The 26,158-nt window shown below is 40.2% G+C and overlaps 1 protein-coding gene across 2 annotated transcripts in view; it reads left to right on the forward strand.

Moving 5' to 3' along the window:
* Positions 1-823: 823 nt before the first annotated feature.
* The window catches only part of TRPC7 (transient receptor potential cation channel subfamily C member 7), a gene marked incomplete at both ends in the record, with an annotated part of 64,958 nt that continues 39,623 nt past the window's right edge, over positions 824-26,158 (forward strand). For both annotated transcript variants that reach the window (XM_082291529.1, XM_082291530.1), the window contains 2 exons: positions 824-1,576; positions 21,249-21,431. In XM_082291529.1, coding sequence (XP_082147655.1) covers positions 824-1,576; positions 21,249-21,431 — 936 coding nt within the window. The remainder of the gene's footprint in view (positions 1,577-21,248; positions 21,432-26,158) is intronic.

Raw genomic sequence — 26,158 nt, forward strand, 5'->3', positions numbered from 1 at the left:
CTGTTTGTGGTGAGAGATCTGTATCTTGTCTTTCTGCAGTAGCTCTCAAAAAGGTGCTTACTGGGGACTGATGTGACACTACATCAAGAGTTATTCCTGTGTTTTTCTAGACTCTCCCCTGAATCTGGGTACTTGTATTTGGCATAGCTTCCAACTGTATTTCACTAAGAAATTAGATAGATCATTATTAAACTGCTCTAGATCAGGAAACAGAAACATGGTATTATGTACCATGAAAAAAAGCAGGGAATGAATAAGTGGCTTGCTTGTACCAGCTGAATCTTAGCAGAATATGCAATATAATTATCCTTGTTACCACATGTTTAAAATTAGAAACATGGTTTTTAACTTTATGGAACATAGTTTATTGGCCTGATCCAAGGTCTATTGACAGGAGAGAGTCCTGCTAACTTTCTTTAGGGCTTGTGCCCTCAAGGACAAAATTCAAGAAGAGTAATTCAGGGAAATAATGTCCTGTGTATATGAATCCTAGATATGATGTAATGAAATTCTAAACAATACAAATGGAAAATTATGTGTTCAAGCATTTCTTTTTCTATTTATCAAGTCAAGAATATGCTGAGTATCCTTGTTGCAATCGGAAAGGGTGAACAAATCACAGGAGAGCTTGTCTTTTGTTCAGAAGCTAATCTTCATTCCACATGTGTCCTAAATGATTATAAGTAACTGGCTCAGGCCAGATCTGGTCACAATGACACATTTCCAACCTTATTTCAGGTTCTGTGAAATTATGACTCTGCCAGAGTATAACCAACATTCCTTTCTGGTTTTCTGCAGGTTGAGACACAGCAATTCTAAAGACATGCATCGGAGGCACGCGACCCTTCGGGAGAAGGGCCGGCGCCAGGCCATCCGTGGCCCTGCCTACATGTTCAACGAGAAAGGCACCAGCCTCACTGCAGAGGAGGAACATTTCCTCGATTCTGCAGAATATGGCAACATTCCTGTTGTGCGAAAAATGCTGGAGGAATCCAAAACCTTGAACTTCAATTGTGTCGATTACATGGGACAAAATGCCCTCCAGTTAGCGGTGGGGAATGAGCATCTGGAAGTGACAGAGCTGCTCCTCAAGAAGGAGAATCTTGCTCGAGTCGGGGACGCACTTTTGTTAGCCATCAGCAAAGGATACGTGCGCATTGTCGAAGCAATATTGAACCACCCAGCCTTCGCACAAGGACAGCGTCTCACACTCAGCCCTCTCGAGCAGGAACTGAGGGATGATGATTTTTATGCTTATGATGAAGATGGAACTCGGTTCTCCCATGACATTACCCCCATAATACTTGCTGCCCACTGCCAGGAGTATGAAATTGTTCACATCTTACTTCTAAAAGGTGCACGGATTGAAAGGCCACATGACTATTTTTGCAAGTGCAATGAATGTATGGAAAAGCAGAAGAAAGACTCCTTTAGTCACTCTCGCTCAAGAATGAATGCCTACAAAGGATTAGCCAGTGCTGCTTATTTGTCTCTGTCCAGTGAAGACCCTGTCCTTACTGCTCTAGAGCTTAGCAATGAATTGGCCAGACTAGCCAACATTGAAACTGAATTTAAGGTAACTCACCACTGTGCCTTTTTCCTTGGGCTGAGAGTGTTCAGGCTATTGTGTGGTTTACGTTTGATCAAATTTTGGGTTGCTGTTTGAGGGGTGGGGGAGTAAGAGAGACTGGCAGAGACTGCCAGGTGTGTTAGCTATGAACAGAGTCAGATCACTGTCATTCTCCAGTTAATAAATGCTTGGAACTGAACATTGCATATTACAGCAGAAGCTTAAGTTTCTGTGTTGCACACTGGGATTGCTGAGAATCTCTAGTTGGCAGCAGGAATAAAAATTAGATTATTCCAAAAATGGAGACTCATTTTTTGTAAAAAAGGTAAGTCTTTTTAATTGAGCAATCTATTTCAGAGGCAGAGTTCTAGAGGCTGTTTTAAGAATCCAGTACATCTAGTTCTGCTACAATGATAAAAGGTATAAATCAAGACATTTTGGTCCTCTGTAAAATAATTTAAACTGCATTGCCTCTTAATGCTTTGCTGCTGCAACTATACATGATGAATTTCACGAAAAACAGGAAAAGAGAAACAATCAATAAATTGTTATAAAGTTTATCATCATGCCAAATACAGCAGTGTGGGTTGTGGAACTCTCTTACAAGTTATTTGAGATTTCCATTATCATAATGAGTTTGTAAATGTCCAATGCCATTTGCAGTATTTCTCTAAGTCATTTACATGACATAAAGGGCATTTTCTTCCTTTCTAAAATAAACTAGTCATTAAACCCATCATTTTCAGTGGCTCAACCATCAACATAAGGCTGTTCTCTGACTTATGGCTATTGTGCAGCTACAATCATGATCAGTGGCTCTGGGGTAATAAAGTCCACGTTTTGAGTACACTGGGGTAGGATGCTCACCAGGAATCCATGATTTCCAATTTGGAAAACTATTCATGTGTTAAAGCATCTATTTCAGGATTTATGGCTCTATACTACGAAGACCTAGGGAGGAGACCATCCCCCTGCACTGGGCACTGGGGAGGCCGCCTTGAATCCTGGGTTGGTTTTGGGCCCCTCACTCCAGGAAAGACATTGAGGTTCTACAGCAGGTCCAGAAAAGGGCAAGGGAGCTGGGGAAGGGTCTGGAACAGAAGTCTGATGAGGAGCAACTGAGGGGGCTGAACCTTGAGAAAAGGAGGCTCAGAGGGCACCTTCTCACTCTCTACAGCTCCCTGAGGGGAGCCAGGTGGGGGTTGGTCTTTTCTCCCAGGTAACAAGCAAGAGGAGAAACAGCCTCAAGTTGTGCCCAGGGGAGGTTTAGATGGGATATTAGGAAAAATCTCTTCACAGAGAAGGGGGTCAAGCCCTGGGAGAGGTTCCCCACAGAAGTGTCTGAGTCACCAATCCTGAAGGGATTTAAGAGATGTGTAGATGTGTCACCTGGGGACCTGGCTTAGTGGTGCCCTTGGCAGTGCTGGGTTTACAGCTGGATCTTAGAGGGCTTTTCCAACCTAAATGGTTCTATGAATCTATGCTCTCCAATTGAAAGTAAGAAGAAAACATATTCTCAGGCTTTAAAACACTTTAGTAACCCTCTAACAGGAAAAAATTCCCAAACCACTGAGATCTCTGGGCAATAAAATCAGGGTAAGATTTTGCAAACTCTTTTTCCTCATTTCTATCAGAATGCAAGGACACAATAACTTGAAGGGGAAGTTTTATTTGGATTCAGTCTCAGTGAAGCAACCTCACTGGACTCAGTGAATCCAACTGCTTCCTCCAGTGTGAAGCCATTAGGCTCATGCCCACACTTAACAACATTAATATCTCATTAATGCTCCAGCTTCTTCTCATAGAAAACTATGTATTGAGTGGAGCATGAGCAGCCTCAGCATTGCATGCCTGTCAGTCCTGATAAGTGTCTTGCCACAGAAGAGTAAATGTTTCTACCAGAATCCTTCCTTTTGTTCCTGGAGCTGCCAGCAGCATCAATACTGGCACTGGCAGGTACACAAATCCTCCAGGAGCAAACCAGCAATCAAATGCTGAAGAGTTTCGTGGTGGTTATATCTCTGCACTGGCAAATGGACGGGAATAAATCAATACCAGAAAAACCCCCAGCACATTAGAAACCATTTGCCAAATGACTGCATTTCCAGGTTTTCCATGTTCATTGTCTTATTGGAAGGTTCTGTGCAACACATCCATACATGTTAGTGAAGTACCTACCCCTACCATTAGTTTACTTCAAAGATTTCACATTCCTTTAGTGTATTAATTCTTCCAGAAATTAGAAATTTCTCAGGATTCTAATGTATTCTCACTGTAGCAAAAAAACCCCAGAGGTATGTATTTATGTAAAAATATTTATTCTTATTAACATAATCAGTGTGATGTGAAATAGGGTATTAATAAAACAGTGGGGTTTTTTTCACAGAACATGACAATTTAAGAATTTATTTTGAGGAAAGAACACAATTGCTGAAAATGTATTTAAGAAGCCCACAAATTAAGAAGATTTATGAAATTAGACAAGTTGTAGAGGGCTTTCTTTGTGACTAAAATAGTACTTTCCCAGAATCTTAACTTGTTTGATTCCTAAAGTTCTATAATTAAAATTGGCTCAACAGATTTATAAAATGATCACTTTGGATTATTTAAGAACATTATTTAAAAATGATATGCAATTGCAGCAATACAGTTTTCAGGAGGTACAAAGAGTCCTTGAAACGGAAAGACACAAAATTTTAATAATGTAGGTGGACAAATAGTAATTTAGTAACCTCTAAAGAAACTCCTACCATGAGCTAATTAAAATATAAATGCAGTGCCTCTTGCCTGCTGCTTGCTGCCCCAAATCTCTTATGCAATAGCACCTTTCAGCACATCAAAATGAGAAGCCAATACATGTGCTATGTTTTTAGAGAACATGAATTTTTTTAAGCAAGTTGCCTCTTTGTACAGAGAAATGTGAAACAAAACAGCCACATGAACCACTTTAAAGGAGAAAACTTGTGTTACCTGTGGTTGGCCAGTGTATCCATTCTTTTGGTTTTTTACAATGGCAGAAGCTGAATAGATTTTTTCTCACCCTAAATTGCTAAGATTCAGTAATATGCTGCAGATCTGATGAAACAGCTTTGCAAAACATTCCCCAGAAAAGTTTTCATATTAATTGGAGAAAAAAAATGCTGTGAAATATGTAGTCCATTAATCCAGAAATAAGTAAGGCCCTTTCCCCAAAGTAAAATGAAAAATAAGGAACCAATTGTTTCTATGAAAATACATGTAGGAATGGGGTGGGTGGGACACCCCTAGGAGATGGACTTCAGAAAAGGGAGAAGTGAACATCAGAGTCCCTGTGTATGTTTGCAGATCTTTATGCAAGGATATTCTCCTGTAGTGGAGGCAGCCCAAGTTGAAAAAATAACCTTAATGAAGCACTTTTTCAGTTTTGTATATCCCACTTGAAAGTTGAGAATTAAGAACCAGTTCATGACTGTCTCTCTGTTTCTAGTTTTCATTTTGTGTTTTAAAAACCAAAAAAGCATCCACTAGAGCAAAGGCAGTAGAGATCGGGGGCCTCATTTAGTCCACAGGATGGGTCCCTTCATCTGTATTGCTCTTGGAAAAACACGGAAAGAGAGGATCCTGTGTGGATTGAAGGGTTCCAAGTGACCATGCTTCTGCAGAGTGTACGAACAACTGGGTAGGAAACTGAGGGGCACATCAATTAAAAAATCAAAAGTACAATTAAGACAGAAATATAGAACAAAGTTAATGTGGTTTGTAGTTTTCCACAAAGGGTGAAAAACAGACATTAGGCTAGTGATTAATATGTGAATCTGTTTTGAGGGGAAAAGCATTTATTGTCAGCCTAGCAGAGCTAGGATCCCTCTAGTCCACACTGGAAGAATTCTCCTCTCTCATTCTCCCTTTTTTACTCAAAACCCCCATTGCTGTACATTCCAATTTCTTTAAAAGCTTGCAGATCTTGGACCTCAGTCATAAAGCAAATAATCCTTCTGCCATCTACCAGAGGATTCTGTTTGTTCTGCTCATATAAATAACCCTTATGTCACTTGTAGTATGAATAACACAGCCAGGATTTGTCCATCTGAACCAGTGATCACCCCTGAGCCAGGCTGATGAGAATTGCTCTCCTCCTTGGTCCAGAGAAATCAATCTCCCTCATGTCAGCCTGGTGTGAAAGCATATGCAGATGTCTGCACAGTTGCCAGCTGTTCACAGCCAGGTGACTCATTTTGAAGACTGGAATATTAAAAGCAGAGTCAACAGAATCGTTTTTATATGTCCATCAAAAGCCTTAGGAGATTGAATTTCTAGCAACCAGCCTGCAGAAAATGCCCTTGAAAGTGTCTTTAATAGCAGCATCAGGCTTAATATTACTGTTCACATTTAGGAAACTGAGTGAAACCCAGAATAATAGTTCTGTTTACTTTTCCTAAAGCAGTGTACTCCTGGCTGTGTACTCCTTTCTCTGGCGAGATCCCCCTCTACAGCCAGGACTGTTTTACAGCATTGCATGCTCTCAAATTAGACCACGTACTTGTGTATGTCAGGAAACATCCTTGTGATGAAGTAAATCAGGCAATTCGGACAAATCAAATTAGAGACTTGCAAAGGAGGCTTAGGAAAGATCTCACCAACCATAAGCAGTAAATCAGATCTCAGCTCCTCTTGATTAAAATGTTACTAAAAGCAAGATCAAAATCACCACCTGGAAGACATATGGTGTGTGGTCTTCGTTTACTGCTCCCACCAACATTGTCAGGGTATTTACTACAGTGTAATGTTTTGTTTCTCATTCCCATGCATCTTTGCTGTCGCTTTTCCGCTCACTGTTGTCTTTTCTCTAAAAGCTGCTGGGATCCAAAAGCAGGTCCTGGCAGTGAACCTGCTCTCATGTGCAGGTGAGCATCACGTCCAGGCTCAGCTGGCTGAGGGACTGCAAGTGGCTGTGGGATGGGTGGCTGGCAGGGCAGCAAGTCAAGCGTGTGGATGCCCGCAGGGATGTGCCTGCTGGGAGCTGCCTCTTGTTCCACTGGGGCTGCAGTGATGCAAAGCAGCTGAGGCCCAAATCCCTGCATTCTCATGGTGTTCAAAGAAGAACAAAACAGCCCTTGAGATTCAATGGCTTGTAGCTGTTAGGGATGATCTGGCATTCCTCTTGCCTCAGAAAGTCAGCTCCAACTTTTCTTCTGCATAACTACAAATTGTTAACTTCACAGGATACGCTTAACTTAAACACCTTAAGGGAAGTTACTTTGACAATTTTCTTGGTATTTCTGGCTCCATGCTGCATGGTGTTAAGAAAATCATTATTGGACTCTTGGTTTTTTGAAATGAGTGATAAAAACCAGAAAATGGCAGAAAACACTGAAGAGTAAAATAGTAGGAAGTGGATTTGTGAGAATGGAGGATAGCAGTGAACTTGGAAAGAGAGTACTTGAAAACCATCAGACTGTAAACCAGCAAGGCTGCAATTTTAAACTCTGCTTCCTACCCAGGCTGCACAGACTCTAGGATTTGTTTGCTCTCAGGACTGACTGATGGGAGCAGGTGCCTGCAACTCCTCTCCCACTGAAACCAGAAACTGGCATGGGAACCTCCCTAATTAGCCTCATGAACATTCTTGTAAATCTCTCACTTAATATTTCTGCTCTGACCTGTTCTTCCTTGAGTGATCCTTTAATCTTTTCTTAATTTCTGGCCTCAGCACATTCTCTGGTAGACATCCTGCTTCTGTTATGTTTGGGAATGCTTTTTATGACTCATGTTTAATATTTCAGCAAGCTGCTCTTACAGGCTTTAGTGTGTTTATATGGCATTTGTTTAGGTTTTCACTTAATTTTTCAGAAATTCTGTTCTTTTCTGTATTTTTCTTCCAGACAGGATTTACATATTTTAAAGAGATGTATTTTTACTCAAGCAGCTTTCATTTTTTTCTCATGTTTCACTTTGCTGGGTTTTAAGAAGAGAAGGCAGAAGGGAACTTCAGAAATTTGGTCTGGTATGCAGAATGTATTCATTGCCTTTTTCTTCTGTTTTTATTTTCTGCTGCACAGCTCTCAGTCTAACCTAGTGCCTGTTTTGAAAATCAAGCATCACCAATATAAATACTTATGAGTATATGAACAGTCACTACTCCCAAGTGATTTTTTTTTTTGGTATGAACTTTTCCAGGTCAGTCTTTAGTGAGAATATTATTTTTTTTCTTAGGGGTGGAGTCAGGGATGTGGTTTGGTGGTTTTTAACCTTTAAAAAGAAGTGATCTTTTTTTCCCCTCTCACCTATAAGCCAATTTTCCCCACTGCCATGAGAACATGCACATTTGGAACCTATGATTTTTTTATTTCAATTTTCACTTGTGCAAAGCAAATGCATAAGCAGGTACAACCAATTATCCAACTCATAATACAGGAAAGAATCAAGTCCCAGTAAAGCAGGGAAACAAATTTCCTATTGTTAGAAGTTTAACTTCTTGTTGGAACAAATGAGGTATTAAAATAAGAGAGGAAATTACAAACTATAATGGAAATAGCCGGGGAGAAGGAGAATATATTTAAGCCTTGTAGTGAAATTAGTGTTTGGCTCTCTGAGTGGGACTTGCTCTGTGCAGAAGGAACTCATTCTCTATGCTGTTCTTTTTCAGAGACAAATTCACTAATAATAGATGCAACACCAGCTTTGTCTTGAGAGCTAAATTAATTAATTGCAGTTACATTTTTCCATGGGTATGTAGCAAAGACTGTGGAAAAAGGATATATATAGTCTTTCTGCCCTTAAAACCCACCAAATTTGTGACTCGTGTTGCTCGCTTTAAATATTTATAAATTAGGAAATATCCTTTATATGTTGAGAGTTGTTATTGTAAGTGCTCTTTTTAGGTTCTGTGATTAAATCATTTTGTGCCTGGCACATTGCCCAAGAAAAATGGTTTTAAAATGTTGCATGAGAAGAAAATTCAAAGCTTTTCAGAGGGGTGTAGAACTGATGCCAAAGCTGTGATGTCTGGAGCTGTGTTGAGAAATCCAGATTTGTATCTGTGTGTGTGAAGGTGTGTTAGCATCTGTCTGTGTCTGTTCACAGTCAAGCAGAGTAGTGGATGCTGTGATTCATAGTGAAGGGTAACACTCAGTCATCTACAACCCACACCTGTACCTGGAAAAATTAAGACCATTATTTATGGAAGTTGTAACTGTGTTGGCAGCACAAGCCACTGAGCAGTCACATAAAATTGGATAATGTCCACTGCCCACGAGGGTATTTCACCTACTTTATGAGTGACATTGTTAAAACGTCCCAGCTAAAAGAAAACCTCTTTAAATGTTGCCAAAACACTTTATGCAGGAAAATGTTTTCTTCACTTTCCTGGGGAACCAGTCCATTCTCTCTTTTGAAAGAGTGAAAGGGGAAAAAAGACTCTTTCTACACATCAAATCACAGACCATAATCTTGGATTAGTGCAAGATCATAGTGCAAGATTAGTGCAAGTGCATAGATCATAATCTTGCATTAGTGCAAGAAAATGTAGTGTTTGAATTAATGCCTCAAGGGTTCTGCTCCCCTAAAAAAAAAAAACTAAAAATTGAAGGAAACTTTCAACATTTGAGGATGGCAAGACAGCTGCAACCCTGGAAATATTTGACTCTCCCAGAGTATAGCTGGTGTACTTTTGTTTCCTGTGATGCTACTGCAAGTGAGATTCTTGGCAATGCCAGTGTGCACGCCATCACTGCAATGTTTATTACCCTTTACAGCTCCCTGGGAAGTCATTTTTAGTCCTACTCAGTTAAGGATGAGCAACATTGCAACTGCAGCACTTACAGCTTACTGCTCCCAGCTTGACTGAACACGTCCCTGGAGCAGAATTCTAGTTTAGGTGAGCAACAGACATTATCATAAAAATATAAAATAACATGGAATCCTCTTAAATCTTTAATAGGAGACAACAGGTGGGTTCACCAGCTAGGTGGAAAGTAGACAGCAATAGAAAAGTGTCACATAAGGAAGTAGCACAGCAGTTGTCTCACCACTGAAGAGCAATTTAGAAGCATTTTCATGCATAAAACTTTTAAGCCAATCACTGTGATGCTTTAGCCAGGTAGAGAAATAAATGTAAAATCTGGAACCAGTTGAAATTGCTTTAAGGTAATTTTCCTCCTGGGATTTCAGTGTTTCCTTACAAATAAGCAGCCCATCCTCCAACAAGAGCACATTTCTGTGGAGCTGGAAAACCCCTATTAACAGATACATTTTTAAGGGACCTGAAAGGCAGCAGCTGCTAAGGGTGGTGAGCAGAGTGAACTCTCTTACACATAAATAATCCTGGGATGAAAGTGTAACAAAAAAAAGGGGGGAAATCCAGCACTGCATTTTTTTTTTTCTCCCCTGCCAGAAATATCTGATATTAAATTTCTGAACCTGAAGCTTCAACCTCCCAGAAAATGGGTTGGACTGGGACTGTCAGCATGCTTCTCTCTGTATACATGGCCGGTGACTTCTACTTTTTCCTTTTGTAGCCTGTTGTAATGATTATATTAAATCCAGATTTTCCACATAGTTCTTAAAATTCTGGATGTGATGAGCAATTTGGAAATTAATTTTTGTTATGTGACATGATTTCTGTAAACCCTTCTGAGGCACCATGGCCTTCTGGCAAGTAATTTTACTGAACCATTACTTTCAGGAAATATATTTGTGTATGTGCCATCTTATATACATAACATGGAGCATATTGAATATGTTTAGAAGGAGTTTAGAGTTGAGGGATCTCCTTTTCATCCTTCTTAAACCTAAACTTCTGTTAGTGAATACAAGAGTCATTTACCTTTGATACAAGCAGTTGCTGAATGTTTTGTAGCCAGGGTGAAGTACAATAAAGCTTGTAATGTTAATCAGGAATGTAAAGTGTTTTGACTAAATAGAAGGAAAATAAACACCTGACATTTTGAGATAATTTGTTGTGTTTAAGGGGATTTGTGGGAAGGCAAGGTTAAATACAGTTATATTAATTAGTGCTACTATGATATAAAGCAAGTGAAATAAGGTCAAATTAAATGAATATAATGTTCACATGTGTTGTGGAGTCATATACACCACACATGGCTGAGCAAGGGAGAGTAAGGTAACTGCTGTGAAGATTTAAGTGGCATTTAACTGGCTAATGGGAGCTCTTGTAGCAGAAGTGAGGCTGATACCTGCTCCTCAGCCTGCTTCTGCTCCTCAGAGACAAGGTGTTAAGAAAGTTCTTTGGATTTAGAGATTATTTTGAGTTTAGGAATGAAGATGACCTGCCTGCATTGTGTCTTTTGTGTGCAAGCACTACTCTGAAACAACTTTCTGAGTACAGATGCTTAGAAGGTTGAATCTAACAGATACAATGACTGTCACAAACCCAGCAGAGAAGCAACAAATAGTTTAGAGATACTTTCAAAATTTAAGTGTAAAAAGTTCAGCTTACTACAATCTTATTATTGTCACATTTTGATCATTATAACAGCTTTAACATGGGAGAAAAGCTCAGTAGCTGGCAAAATCATGACCCATTTGACCATTGAGTCACCTTCAGATTTGTTGAAGCCATGATTTCATCCTCACCCTTTGAAAGAATCATGTGCAGTGAAGCAGTGGGGTGACCAGTGGGTCTGATCCGAGGCTGCCCCCTGCTCATGGATTCCTCTCTTTATACAAATGAGGAATAATGTATCACATCTCAGATCAAGCCATCTATCACAGCAAGGTGTGATATAGGCTGGTGTATCAGTAGGTGGGATCTATGTCTACCACAACCTCTCTCAATGATCTGGATTCTCCCATAGAATGTACCTTGGTCTCTCCAGTCTCTAAGCAGTAAAGGTGAGATAAACTCCTCTGTGCCATCTCCTGCTCTTCCTTTGGCTGCCTGGCCCAAGTGCCAGGCCCTTGCTGTGGTGCTCAACCAGAGCCCTCACTGCTGCTCCAGAGCAGAGCATCCTGCATTTCACTGCCAGGTCTGCTGCCAGCTGCTCAGAGAGCTCCAATCAGTAGGGAGAATGATTTGGCCAGTTGCCTGTGTTTAGTTAACAGTGACAGAGTGTTTTCCTTTCTTGCCCACTGAGCGTGGAAGACAAAATGAGTCCTGGTAATCAAACTGGTGCATGCACTTGATGGCAGTGCAGCAAGGAGGGTTCCTGCTGCCCAGAGCTGGCTGTTTGAAAGGAAAGACTTATTGGCTCTTTCCCTGCCAGTCACTGGATCCTCTGCAGTGAGTACAGAGCTCCTCTGACTTTCACCTTGCCCTTACACACTCACCATTCATCTAAGAGAATTTTCTCAGTGCATTTACTGATATAAAATGACACAGCAATGTCATTTATTGTCAATTATTGTCCTCCTCCCATCAGCAATGAGTGGAACCAAGAGGGGTCCACCTTAGACCACCAGAGATGTTTTTCAGAAAGCCAAAATCCAATTCTTGTTGAGGAAAACAGACAGAAAAGGCTGTGATCACTACTGTAATATCAGTCCAATACAACATTGGTAAGCTTTGCATTTAATCAGTAACACCAAATGGCCAACCATTCAGCTGGTATCAGCACTGGGGGTTTGGGGATAGTTAGGAGCCGGGAGGTTTATTATGAGCAAGATGACTGGTTTCCAAAGAGTGCTGCTCATTGTTCACGTTGGGAAGGGATATCTACTGGAACTACAAATGAGCATAATTAGGACGATTGCTCCGAATAGAATAATGATGTTAGATCAGCAGATGGGAGAATGGAGCCAGGTACATTTATCCAAGGCACAGTAGGGAATCAATATCGTATTAATGAATGTAAACGAAGTAACACATTCTGAGGATCTCAAGTCTGACATTAAATAGGATGCAGATGGGAAGTGATTTAGTTTATCCCTCATTATGTTGTTAATTGTTGTTATTGTAGATAATTATGATGAACTTATCCTCACTGAGCCCAGGCAGACTATTCAGACAATTGTGGATAAACAGTAATGGTATACAAACAATTTTATATTGCTTTAAAATGGTGCTAGGTACCATAGTATCTATGGGGTTTTGGTATTTACATGATGAAAAATGGAATTTTTCTGGAATATAATTTGTTGCAGGGAAATTGTCACCAGTGCAGCATGGAAAGAGCTCATTGCCCACTGAGTGTTATTTCATTCTCACTGTCCAAACCCCAGGATCTGAACTCATTTCAGAACAAAGAGATATAATTATGCACTTTTTATATTCATATTTCTGCTCAAGAAGGTTCTGCAGCATGACTTCTAAGTCTGCTCTTTTTACAGAGAGGACAATTTCCATATGGTCAAGAGTGCTCTGTGCCAGGACTCTGCAGCTAGGATCACATTTTTCCAAAGTGCTTGGTTGCTGCTTATGTGCTGTGGGAACCAGAATTTCACCCACATTGATGCTTGTGACCAGTTTTATAAGGAGTTGTTCTTCCCGGACATTGAGAACTGTGGTAGCTGGCTGTTTGAGACCTGGAAGACATATGGTTATTTTAATTATTGATATTATTTGCACCGTGGCTCGCAGTTAAACCAACATTCACTTGCAGGATGCATTTAGGAGGAGTCTTTGTCCTGATATGCACGTGCTGCTTGTAGCCAAAATTCCCATGAGAGGAGGGACTCATAGCACCTTTGAACATATAAGTGTGTTCCTTAAGTGAGTTGAAGCTGCCACACTTACCTCAGCCTAAGGGATAAATGAAGCTGTGTTGAGCAAATAGTTGCTTTGAATTTAAATCCATCATTTTCTCCTAGTTTTTTCCCATCTGATTTTCAGGAAACAGAGATTTCAAGCAGCTGAGCTGAAAAGAGCCACACAATTGAGGGAGAGAGAGCAGCTAATTCTTTTAGTGCAAGGAAACTATTTCCTCTCAAATTGTATAGAAAATAGAAATCTTCCCCAGTGAAGCTTGCCACAGAGAGATCAAGAATGTAATAAACATGGGAAAATGTGAGAGAGAAAAGGTATGCATGGCATGAGGAATGAGAAGCTTGACCCAGAGATAACTTTGTATTTTGATTACGTCTCTCACGTCAGAGCTGCAGAATGACCTGAAAGGAGGTTGTGGTGGGGTGGGGGGTTGGCCTTTTCTCCCAGGTAACCAGTGATTCTCAGTGTCATATCCCCACACAAGGAGCAAACAAGTATTTGAATGTCATGGAGAGGAATTTGGAGCATGGCACTGCATCAGCATGAGCTTCTTGACTTTACTGTTAATGTGAACAGATCCTATACTCTTTTTCAACAAGAAAATTATCAGAGTATTCCTTTGAAATGCATAGATTGCATTTAAGGAGAAGCTGTTGACAGGGCACAGGAGACAGACCCTTTCCTTGGCCGAATTTGTGTGTTCCCTACATTTGGCATGCACATTTCACTAATACCTCTGTACAGCCTGTCCTGTTTTTGTGACGTCCAGGGACTTGGTAGTTTATCTTCAGAAAACAGGTGTTTCAGCATAAAAATTCAAATGAGCTCGGGAAAATCTGCAAGAAAAAAACCACCTTTCACTTACTTGAGGAATCAAAAGCGTGTGGCTTATTTGTGATGTGTGTTTGAAAACGAGCTGTGGTGATATGAAAGAGAAGTACACCAAGCATCAAATGCCATCTTATGTTGAAAAGCTGCTATGCCAACCTTGGGACTTTAAATTCTCTCATTTAAAAAAAATTGTCAACCAGCATAATTTCTGTTCTAGGTTAAATAAATATTTTCAGAGACTTGGAATGGACTGTTAGTTCTCTGCTGAATAGCACTGATACTCGTGCACAGGGATGCTCAGTAATGGCACCTGTCAGGCTGAAGGTGACTTTGGGAGAAAGGAATAGAGGAGATGGAGGTGCTTTTCCGGCAACTCCTTAAGTATGAAAAAAGAAAGATTGTATTCTGTTCAGGGTGAGAACTTTGGATAAGTCAAGTCATCCTTTAATTTCAGTGTAGAGGGAGTTCACATGTACAGGAAACTTATTTTAAGTTTCAAATAGTAAAGAAAATCAATAGAAGTAATAAAAAAGGTTGAGAGTGGACTGATTCTGAAATTTCTTATGCTAGGGAATCTAAAACTTTGGTTGAAGAGTTAGGAATTCTGCTCAGTCTCAATCCTTAATTTTCTTCAAGGATTATGTTCAGTTCCTGCCTTTGCTTCCCCAAATAATCCATCCATTAATTTTAGATTTAAAAAAACCAAAACAACCAAACACCTTTTAAAGGAATTGTTCCAAGGGCAAGTCAAAGTATTTTTCATTTTCTAATGTTTTTATTGATGGAAAAATAGCTTCCAAAATTTATTCATTAGTTTTGGTCACACAGAAGCTACATTTATCAAAAACATGAATAATTTCCCAGAAGAAATTATTGGTAGAGTTAGTAGATTCGTAAGAGCTAGAGCAGAAAAGAGCTAAAGTGCAAAAGAGTAGAAATAAAACAGGGAGGTGCAAACCTGTCCTTTCTGCTGCCTTTGACAGTTTGCACTTTAAAGTTCTTGGCATGTTATTGCTGAAGATTAAACATATACCTGCACCTGCAAATGATGCTGCAAAAGCATGGTGACAAATTTTAAAGGCTTTTCAACTCCACATCTGGAATCACTACCACCATCTTCTCGAGCTTCTTTAAGGATTTGATATATCTACCAGAAAATAGGTATAAGGTGAATTCCAAAGTCAGTGGTTTGATTGATTCCTTACTGCTCTATCCCCTTGGTGGAGGGATATGCTCTCTTAGAGATGAGTTTCTGCAGTGCATGTGAAGAGATGAATTGCAGCTAGAATGCTGAGGAGAATAAAGACACACACAAAAAAATAGTCTTACGGTAAATCAGCCAGTGCAACTGCCATTGAAATCCCTGTAGTGATGCAAGGGATGTTATTTCCATGGCTTGTTGGAAGTCAGAAAATTTTTTGTCTCTATCAAATCATCCTGTTGTTTTCTGGGCTTCTTTGGAGAAGAATAATGTCAACACAGACAGCACTGTGGTTTGTCCTTGGGCTCTTACATTGGCTGCATCTCTTTGTGTCTCATGACAGATCTAATCCCCCTTTGCCTGGAGGCCCCTCTGCTCTGCCATGCTGCAGCACTGTTCAGAGGACAAACCATGGCCATGTTTCTCTTGGATCCATTTAGAAGGGTCCAAATTGCTTGGAAACCAACAGAGTCACACTTCTGAAATGTCAAACTCTTGTATATGAACAGATTGTTGATTATATTATGCTCGCTGGAGATTAAGAAGTCAAGGTCTGGATGATTTTAAAAATGAACCAGAGCATCTGTTCCTACCTCTAGAAACATTTAGTAACCTGCACCTGAGTAGTGAAATGTTTTAAACGAGCACTTGGCTTTATACTCAGAGACATGCCCACTGGGTATGGCACAGTATGCCCAGAGCACCAATAATTCTCTGCTGCCACTTAAGAAGCAAGAGAACATAGACCAACTGGATGTGCTTTCTGGAAAATTAACTGTACAGCCTTGGCATACATAGACTGTGCATGTAGGCATTTAGTCTGGAAACAATAGGAATGCACTCAACTGTATTCAAAAGTGTCAGCAGCTGGCAAAGCTCTTTGGGAGAGGTGCTCAGTGCATTTCAGAGGATAACGAGGTTACATGGTCAGGATCAGTGCAGAGCCCTTCCTTAGCATCTTCTCTCATTGCCTTCCCTCCCACAGGCCTTGTGCTTCTTTTCACTCCCAAATGTATGGCCAGTCAACAACACTGTAAATACCCAGAAGGAAATCTGTCCCACAGCTTTTCTGTACCGGCTTGTGCATATTTCATATGATATCTAATCAGTAAATATTTATAAGCATTTTGAATATTTGATATGATGGCTTATTTAACAATTTCATTTCAAATATTGCATGAAATATTTCTGCTTTTTGTCCCCCTCCTTTCTCTCAGCTTTGTTTTCTTTCCACAATAATTTTTACTTGGGGGAGTTTTCTGTTCATATTTACAGAATTACCTCTCCATGTTTTTTTCTGCTGCCTCTTCTCAAAATGCTAATCTAACCAATGCAATATTTCTCCCCTTGATATATGTGCATGTGTGATGTAGATTAAATACAAAGAGCCAAGAGCTCATGGAAACATGAAAAGAGGCTCTGTGCAATGTGCCTACAGCTTTCATTTGCACAGCAAATTTAATGCTACCCAGTAATTCCAGATAGGTTCTTGGTTTTAGTTTTTCTCATTTCACTTAACTTTTTACTCAAACTCCATCCCTCTGACCTGAAACAGCTCCTTTCTGAAAAAATCTGGTTGTTTTTGAACAGATGTGGAGACATGACAGAGTTCATTTAGAACATAATCAACAGATAATAATAGGGTACTTGGAGAAATTGCAGTGAATGACAAGTACCATCAGCCTTTTCAAAACAGCAAAATTAGACATTTTTAACTCCACATGCACAACAGTGTTACAAGAAGCAGGAAATGACTAATTTGGAATCCTTTTATTACATTCTAGTTTTTAAAAAATGATATTGTAACATTCTCAGGCATTATCCTGACCCTTCTCTGCTCACTGCCTCTATTGGAAATAAAATTCTGTTACATGTGTTATTTGAAACAGACTGGCTCTGTTAACTACTTACTTGTATCCCTCATCTTCTTCCCTGAGGCTTGACAGCTCTCAGCCTGTCAGGATGAGGCCCCTGCATCTCTCATGTGTGATTTGCAGTTTTCATTACTGTAAAAATCCATCTGGTTTATGAACCTCATAATCCTCAGACTTCTATAATATGGCACCTGATTGGGATGCTTGGGAAGGTTTGGGTTATTTTCATTGCCTGTGTCTGCTTTTGCTGCACTGCCAGGAGGACTGAGCTGGATTTTGTGTCTCCAGCCCTGAGTTTCTTGTTGTGGTACAAGTCTGACCCCAATTGCCGCCCACTGCCTGCCCAGGCTTGCAGCCAGGATAGTTCTCCACAAAACTTATTTAGACAGGAGGGCCATGAGGTGCCTGGTTTAGGGGTTGAACCTCGCTGGCAGGGCAGTGGTGAAGTGGTAACTGTCCCTTTGCACCCCAAGACACAGTGGCCATGTGCCCCTCAGTGTTCTGGCAGAGTCACGGGTGTCCTCAGGGCTATGATCTTCTAAACCTTGGTGTAACAAGTATCACAGAGAATCACAGAATACTCTGAGTTCGAAAGGAGCCCCAAGGATCATCAAAGTCCAGCTCCTGACCCTGCACAGAACAGCCCCAAGAATCCCACCATATTCCAGAGAGCCTTGTCCAAACACTTGTTTAGCTCTGTCAGATTGGTGCTGTGACCACTGCCCTGGGGAGCTTTTTCCAGTGCCCAACCACCCTCTGGGTGAAGAACTTTTTTCTAATATCCAACCTGAACCTCCCCTGACACAACTTCAGGCCATTCTCTCAGGTCCTGTCACTGCTCACCAGTGTCTGGGAGTATCTGGAAATATGTGCTTGCTCTCCTTCACCTCTTCCTCCCGCCTCTCACTGATCCTTGCCCTGGGGTGCAGCCTTCCATCCACTGTCCCACACTCCTTCCTGCAGGGAAAGCAGGATCTTGGATGCTTCCAAATGTGTGAAATATAGGCAAATGTGTGAAATACCCAGTGCTGGCACAAACACTGATAGAGCTTGGATGCTGCTTGTAAATAAATCTTCTTGGCTTCCTTGGGATTTTTCCTGTGCGTCAGAACTCGCAATTCAGGATTTTAGATGCAGGTACAGAATTTCTACTTGCATCACCAGAACTGTGCTTTGCAAGCCAGGATCAGGAGAAGCTTGGCTGTCAGACCTCTGTTAATCTCAGTTTTTAAGTAAAGAATAATGTGTGCTTGAGAGAAATACACTGACAGGAGAGTCATTGACTGTGTTCTCCCCATCAGGGTGATCAGGATTTTCTGTGAAGTCTGTGAGCATTAAGGAAGCCAGAACAATGACAAATGGTTTATAAAAGGGATCATCAGAAGACACAGCAGGTTCAGTTATCTTTGAGACATGTCTTAACAGATGAGCAGTCTCCTGAGAGATGTAATCTGCTCTCTTGCCTGGCTGCAGAATTGCTGGAGGGCACTTTACTTCATGTTATGTTATGTTATGTTATGGTATGGTATGATATGGTATGTTATGTTATATGTTCTTTCTACAGTCTGTATCTTGGATAGGGTGTATGGCTGCTTGTGTCTACTTAAAAATCAGAGTAAAAAACTTTGAATGGGGAAATCGTCCATAGTCTCTACAAATGTACAGAACCAGTAAAAACATTAAGCTTGGAGATGTGAATAAAGTTGGGTCGTGATAGCGTTTTCCAGCTGGGAACCTGCCATTTGCAGATGTTTTGGAAGCACTTTTCTAGTTGCTAACTAAACTCTTTCCTTAAAGAAAAGAGAAGAGGGGAAAAAACCTAATCTAGTTGCTCAGACGATGTGGAAGTGGTGATGAGAATTTCCTAAAATGTGCTGGTTAAGAGATAACCTTGTGAACTTTGCAAACAGTACATAGAGAATGATATTGAAGTTCAGCAGAGTTCTCAGTCTTGTTATTTTAAAGCTGCAGAGCTAATAAAGTATCTCCATTACCTGTGGCAGCAAGGCATTTCATTCCCACTCTACATCTACTTTCAAATCTATCTATATTTGCTGTCCTTCACTGTTTCTGTAGTTATTTTGAGGCTGATATTTTTGTTTGGCCATCTATTCTCTCAGTGAAGAGGCAAGCTTTCTGTTTATTGAAATTCATCTTGGTGTGGGGAAGATAAAAGCACAGAACTGATTTGAGAGGAGCACTTTGAAGCCATAAAGAACAATCTGTCTTTCATTTACATTTCAGACCTTACCTCACCCTGTATTTGAAAACATTTATTCCACAGATCCTATCTATCTCCACAAAATGCTCAGGTACTAGATTTAGATATAATTGGACCATCGTTTTCTGCCTGAGCCATGAGGACATCTTAAATCTTAGTGCTCCAGCTTGGCACATTTGTGGAAGTCTTGGTGCCCCAGCTTCTGCAATGGGGCATTCACCCAGATAAAGATCTGCTTGTTGGACTCCTATGTCTCCTCTTAATGAAGATTTGAAGTTCTTGTTCCTCTCTATTAACAACACAATGAGAACATCCGGTCTGATTACAGCACTCAAGGACAAAAAGAGGAACTCAGATTTAAACCTTTTTGATAGCTAAGAGGATGTAACCATACAAGTTTCACCTTGCAGAAGGTGTCAGCAGTAAAATCCCTGCTATTCCCCAGCTGTCTTCAGCCCTTTCTCCTAAACACAGATCAGAAACTGCATCTTCCCTTTCCTGTGAGAACGCCCCACTTCCACTCCTGAGGGGCTTTCTAGTTCCCTGTGATTCTTCAATTATTCTGTGCTCTTCCCAGCTCTTCCATGCATGGAAAGCAAAGTTGGGACACACACACACACACACACACATGCACAGTAAAAACAACCTCAAACCTATAACGAAGTCATTAAACCCCCTGATGTTAGAAACTCCTTATCATCGCGGTCCTGAAGGGTAAAAACTGACCAAAGAAGTTAAGCCACCTCTAATGACATCATATTTTAGACAGGGCCGTTCTACTTAATTAATGAATGTTTGCACAGCGCTTTGAGATCTTTGTCTAACAAGGAAGGCTAATATGTTGCTATGAGTAAATGATAGAATTGATAATTTAGAAAATATAGAAGCACAAAGTCAGGTTGCCCTTATCATTTCTGCAAAGCCAGGTTTAACTATCTTCTTCTTTTGGCTGCTGGCTTAATTACATAAGGTACTGAATTTAATTAACTCATCAAACCTAATTTGAAAAGATCTCTCAAGTCAGTAAGAGCTTGTCTTACGGTTATTATTCTATTTGTTGCATTGAGCCTTTAATATCACCATTTTGTTATGATATTAATGGTAGCCTTAATTGTGTTCTAAATTACAACATTTACTCAGGTGGCACTTTCCTTAAGTGTCAGCATGTGAAAATCAATCACAGTTTAATTTAAGGCAGGGAAATTGCTCTTCTACCCCTCTGTCAAGTCAGCTATAGGCTATCTCTTTTCCTGTAAGTGTAATTTGGGTTTGCAAAGTCCAATTATTTCACAGGAAGTCATACTGAGTTTCTGAAGTCCCATTTCTTGGAGAGGTGTTATGACAATGATCATCTGGATGCTCTTTTGGGAATGGTTAACTAAATTCTAAGGTTTGAGGCTGAAGTTGGTATTACAACTATATAATTCATTTGAACACATCTGTGCATGATGCTCCAGCTTGTTGTACCAGTCTGAAACTTCTTGAAAGTTATTAAAGAAAGAATTACGAGGAAAGAACCTAAACTGAAAAATTTGCTGTATTATTTTAATACAGTTAGCAGGACCTTTTTTTTGGACAAATTTTTACATTCCTAGAAATATGCCACACAGAGAGGAGAGGTCAACTAATAGCTTAAAATCAAAATTTCTCTAGAAATTATTTACTTGTTCTGTAAAACTTGTTCTATTGTCATGCAAACTATGCTGCTGATATAGACATTGCTAATTAAGTCTGGAGGAGTTCCTGTACTTTCATGAAAAGCCATCAACATGCTGTGTGGAATCAAATGCTTTCTTAGTCTTCCAGGCAGTAGTTTTGCAGAAGTAACCGTGCTCACAATTGCTGTCTCTTCTTTTTTCGTTTCCCTGTTTGCAGCACAAATAAAGACCTTTTTTTCTGTTCTCCCTCAGAACGACTATCGGAAGTTATCTATGCAATGCAAGGACTTTGTCGTGGGGGTGCTGGACCTGTGCAGAGACACTGAAGAAGTGGAGGCTATTCTGAATGGAGATGTGAACATCCATTTGTGCCCTGAGCACCACCGGCCAAGTCTGAGCAGGATTAAACTTGCTATTAAATATGAGGTCAAAAAGGTAAGAATCAGTCCACTCTCAACCTTTTTTATTACTTCTATTGATTTTCTTTACTATTTGAAACTTAAAATAAGTTTCCTGTACATGTGAAGTCCCTTTGGGTCCCTGGTGAATATGTCGTCGCATTTAATTATGCTTCGTTGATGTCCCCTGAAAAATAAACAAAAGATAGATTTCAATGGGACCAGGACTATCCCTAGAACTTTAGCAGCTTGTGGCTTGATTTGCATTTTCTCACATCTTTTAATTTGAAGAAGGTTATTTGCGAAGTGAAAAATAAATTCTTCTACAAGTATTTAAAACAATGATTCAGCCTTACAGAAGGGTGTTGTGTGAATGGAAAATGTTATTCTGGCAAATTCTAGGCCTGGGTGGTCCCAACTAATTGCTCCTACAATATGCATTGATGGAAACTGGGCTCCTGCTACAGGACTCGAAGAGCGTTCCAAATTTTCCAGCTAACATCTGCTCTCTCTTTCCCCTCCCAAACCCACCACCTGCTTCCTTCTGCCTCTTGACTGCGCTGCTGTGCTGGCTGGAGAAAGTCCTTTCCTGCTATGAAAGCCATTAATTAAAGAGAATCTTAAAACATATTTGAAATTAAATGCTTTCATGCACTAGCATGTAGTATGGAGCCAAATATTTTCTCCTAGGATGTTGTGTCTCTGCTTTGTTCCATCACCAAAACCAAGTGGAATATCCCACTTCACTCTTAGTCAGATGTTCAACAAGCTGGGTCAAGTTTAGTTGTTGAAGCTGTTGCTTTGGTAACAGGCAGGCAAACTTGCTCTGATGGTCTTTCAGAAAATGAACTAATCTAAACGACACAGATAGTACCTCATCAAGGAACAAGTGCCCAGTGATCCATGGCCTGAGAATCATCAGTCACAGAAGCAGGGAACATTCTGAGTTGCAAAGGACCTTGGTCAGAACCTCGAGCCTTTTCAGTGTGTGAATTCTCCTGTGCTACTTTGCTCACTTATCCTTCTAAACATTTGTGTCCTCCTCTCGATACCAAGACCATGAGCTGAAGCTGCTGTGCTGCTCTGAGCACTTCCATCCTGGCTTGCCTGGTTCCAGAGGGACATTCCCCCATTTCTTACCCTGTCTATACATAGAACTTTTCACAGTGCATGAATGCTGACCTAAAGCACCTGTGGGAGGTCATGTACACTTGATCTTTTCATCCTTTCTGGATCACAGCAACTTGTTGCACACTGATAAAAACCATTAAACTAATTGCAGGATATGACCATGAGCATTCAGCAGTCTGGTGATGACTCTCAGGTCAGCACAATCTTTTCAGCATCTGGTGTGTGTCTATGTGTAAGATGAGTACTTAGCAGCTATCTTGAATCTGTGGGACACAGACACATTTAGATAAATGGTTTTGGGCTTTGGCAGTGACATGATAATAGACTGGTTTTGGTCACAGTTGCTGAACAAAGACATTGTGTTATGGTAACACAGTAATTATTTCCTTAAGAGGCAATGCATTTCAGGTGCAAGCTTTTTATTCAGTTGAGAGATATTTAGGTTTATGTGTACAAATCCAGTGGTTTGAAATCCATTTCCATTTTAAGGAAATCCTGTAATAGAGAGAGGTGAGAGGGAGGGTGAAGTATTATGGATATTTAACAGACCAATTTTTCGACAGATTCTGTAAATTTCAAGTCACTTTTTCAAAGCTAATGGCTCATCATGACTAAACCATGTCCAGTCCTGGGCTCCTGAGTCTGATATGTGCAGCTCCTGTAATGGGTCCAGCAGAGAACAAAGGCAATTAGGGGACCAGAGCATCTCTCTTATGAGGAAAGGCTGAGGGAGCTGGGCCTGCTCAGAGCTGAGAAAAGAAAACTGAGAGGAGAGTTCATCAATGTCTGTCAGTGTCTGCAGGGAAGGTGTCGAGAGGATGGACCAGGCTCTGCTCAGTGCTCCAGGTAACAGGACAAGAGGCATCGGACAGAAACTGATGCCCAGGAAGTTCCACCTGGATATGGGAAGAATTTCTTTACTGTTCATGTGACCGAGTACTGGAACAGATTGCCCAGAGCGTGTGGAGTCTCCCTCACTGGGGATATTCAAGAACTGTCCAAACATAATCCTGTGCCGTGTGCTCTGGGATGACCCTGCTTGCACAGGAGTTTTATACAAGACAACTTTAGGGACTTCAGAACGGTCTGAAAAAAAAAAAAAAAAATCCAAAAAAAGGAGTTAGAGGTTATGAGTTATTTTTTCATTAAGTTCATATGCAGACTAAATATTTGCATTTGCATGTGAAATTTTAAGAAATATTTGATGTTTAAAAAATCTATTTCTACCATTAGCTTCCTAATTCACATTTCCATATTAACACTCAGTGCCTACAATAGGCTTTCTTTGATGAAAAATTGCAGAGAACAATGAAACACATTGAAAATTATTATTTAATATCCATTATTTTACTTTTACAGCTGCTGATGCAGTCTGTATTTCATCACGCTTTTATTTCCAGAGTCTGGGAAAGATGTCAAGGACTCCCACCCTCAGACAGAAGAGCAATTGTTCACCAGAGTTTCATCAGGTCTTTTAAAATCTCCCTTGTTCTTTTAAATTTCTTTGTTCCTTCACTGTCCTCATACAGTGCAGTCACTGCAGCCACAGTGCCTAAGGAAAATCTTGTGTTCACACCAGGGCTGAAGCCTTCACACCTTCCCTGCTCAGGAAACCTGTAACTGGTACCTATAGGAGGTTTTTGTCCATGCCCTAAATGATCTGTCTCTGCATTTTTCCTTTTTTGCTTCCCATTAAAGTCCCCTGTTACTTCATTCATTTTCAACTTCAGAAAAGCAATTCTCTGGTCAAGTGAAAGGACACAGCTTTATTGATCAGTATCTTTCTTCCTAATTTACAAAGTTTGAGATGAATCTTGTAAAATCATTCAAGAAAGCATCAAAAATTACAGGCTTCACTTGTTGGTCTTTTTTTTCCTTTTTTTCCTTTTTTTCTTTTGCAAAGCATGCTACTAGCACATATGAGATGATGGTGAGAAGCTTAAGGCTCTAATTAAAGGACTTTCCATAAAAGATATTTGAAGAATTAGGAAATTCTGCTTTTTCATATTTTGCACCAAAGAGTAACCCAAAATTACAGTAGTTTACAAAGTTGTTTATAAAAATGCTGTATTGCTGTTATTCTTACCACTTTTTGAAAGAACTAAATAATCACTCTGTACCCCAGGATTTTTGGAAAAAATTCACTCAAATGTCCTCTGCTCAAGTTTTTCAGAGGCATTTTTCTGTTTAGATCAGCTGTCTTAATGATTCCCTGAAAATTATTAAAATGGGAACAGTTTGTCAAGAGCAAAACAAACAATTTTCAAACACTTAAGCATTTACTGAGTCCTGGATTCTTTCCAAGAACTAGACTTTTAGCCATGTTATGGGATGGCTGCAAATTTACCATTGTCTCCCCTGGTTTATTTAGTGATGCTTTGCACTTGCACACTTCAGCCAATAAGAGATTTCTTGCTCTTCCAGCCATGCAGGGTCTCAGGGACAGGGAGGTTGGGTGCAGGAAGAGCAGCCAAGCACTCTGATGATGCTGCAGCTAGGCTGTGCAGGTGTTAACCTGGACACTGGAGCACAGGCTGGGAAGTCTCATGGTGAGAGCAAACTGTGGAGTCCAGCAGCTGCTCATAGAAGTGGCAAAATAAAAAGCAGCATTAAGGTGGAACAGGTGGTTTTGGTGGATTATAACCAGAAGTGGCTTCAGTTGCCTAGTGGAAGTTCTGATCCCGAGGACGATGAGCTCTGTGGGCCATGGATACCCTCAGCTGCTCCTCAGGCAGGTTTACAACATCTGAAAGCTTACTGTGTTCTTGACTGAAATTTTTATAGTAATGTTTTTTTTTTCTTTTCTTGAAACATTCAAACAAATTTGTTTTCACTCAGATACTTGAAGAGTAAGAGTAGCACACATTTTTTCTGTGTGTGAACTCATTTTTAATTAAGCCAGCACATGATTTCTGCTTTTGAGAAGCAGAGGCTGGAAATACCTTTGGACAGCCAATGATGAGAAAATTAAAGTTTTGATGTCTCACAACAAAACCATTTTGCTGCTGTATATCAGCTGCACAGATGCCTTCATATTTTATATTCTCATTTTAGTCTGTACCAATATGATCCTTTCTTGCCTCTCTTTAATGTTGGCAGGGGACTTGTGTTGACATTTACCTTTAGGTGTAAAGCTGTTGCTTCTCTGTAGGTGTAAAGCTGTTGCTCTTCTGTAGGAGGTGATATTCATTTTCCTTCTTTCCCAATGGCAGAATTATCATTGCTCTATTCTTTTAATTGCAAATGTTGAGTGCCCACCTCTGTCTTCTCAGCAGCTCCGTTCATAACCACCATAAAGCCAGAGCACCTTTCTCTTTAATGAGTTTTAATTTAATTAACAGTAAGACACACAAATTGGGTTGGAAAAAAAAAAATTAAACAGAACACCAGATGGCTGTGTAAATCCTATTTAAGAGAGAGCTGGAACAGGAACTTTTTTCATAACTATATTATTAATAATTAACATATGGAGGATGATCTGAACAGAATACTCGTGGCTGCATTAGATTATGACTTTGCACTGCGTTGGTCACGCGACTCCGATGCTTGAGGGCATAAGATGTCCCAGCTCTCATTAACTGCTGCCACAGCCTGAGTGGGAGCTGGAGAAGGTTAGTCCCTGAATGGGCAAAA

Source organism: Coloeus monedula (genome assembly GCF_965178545.1).
Source record: "Coloeus monedula genome assembly, chromosome: 15".
In the NCBI taxonomy this organism is placed as follows: domain Eukaryota; kingdom Metazoa; phylum Chordata; class Aves; order Passeriformes; family Corvidae; genus Coloeus; species Coloeus monedula.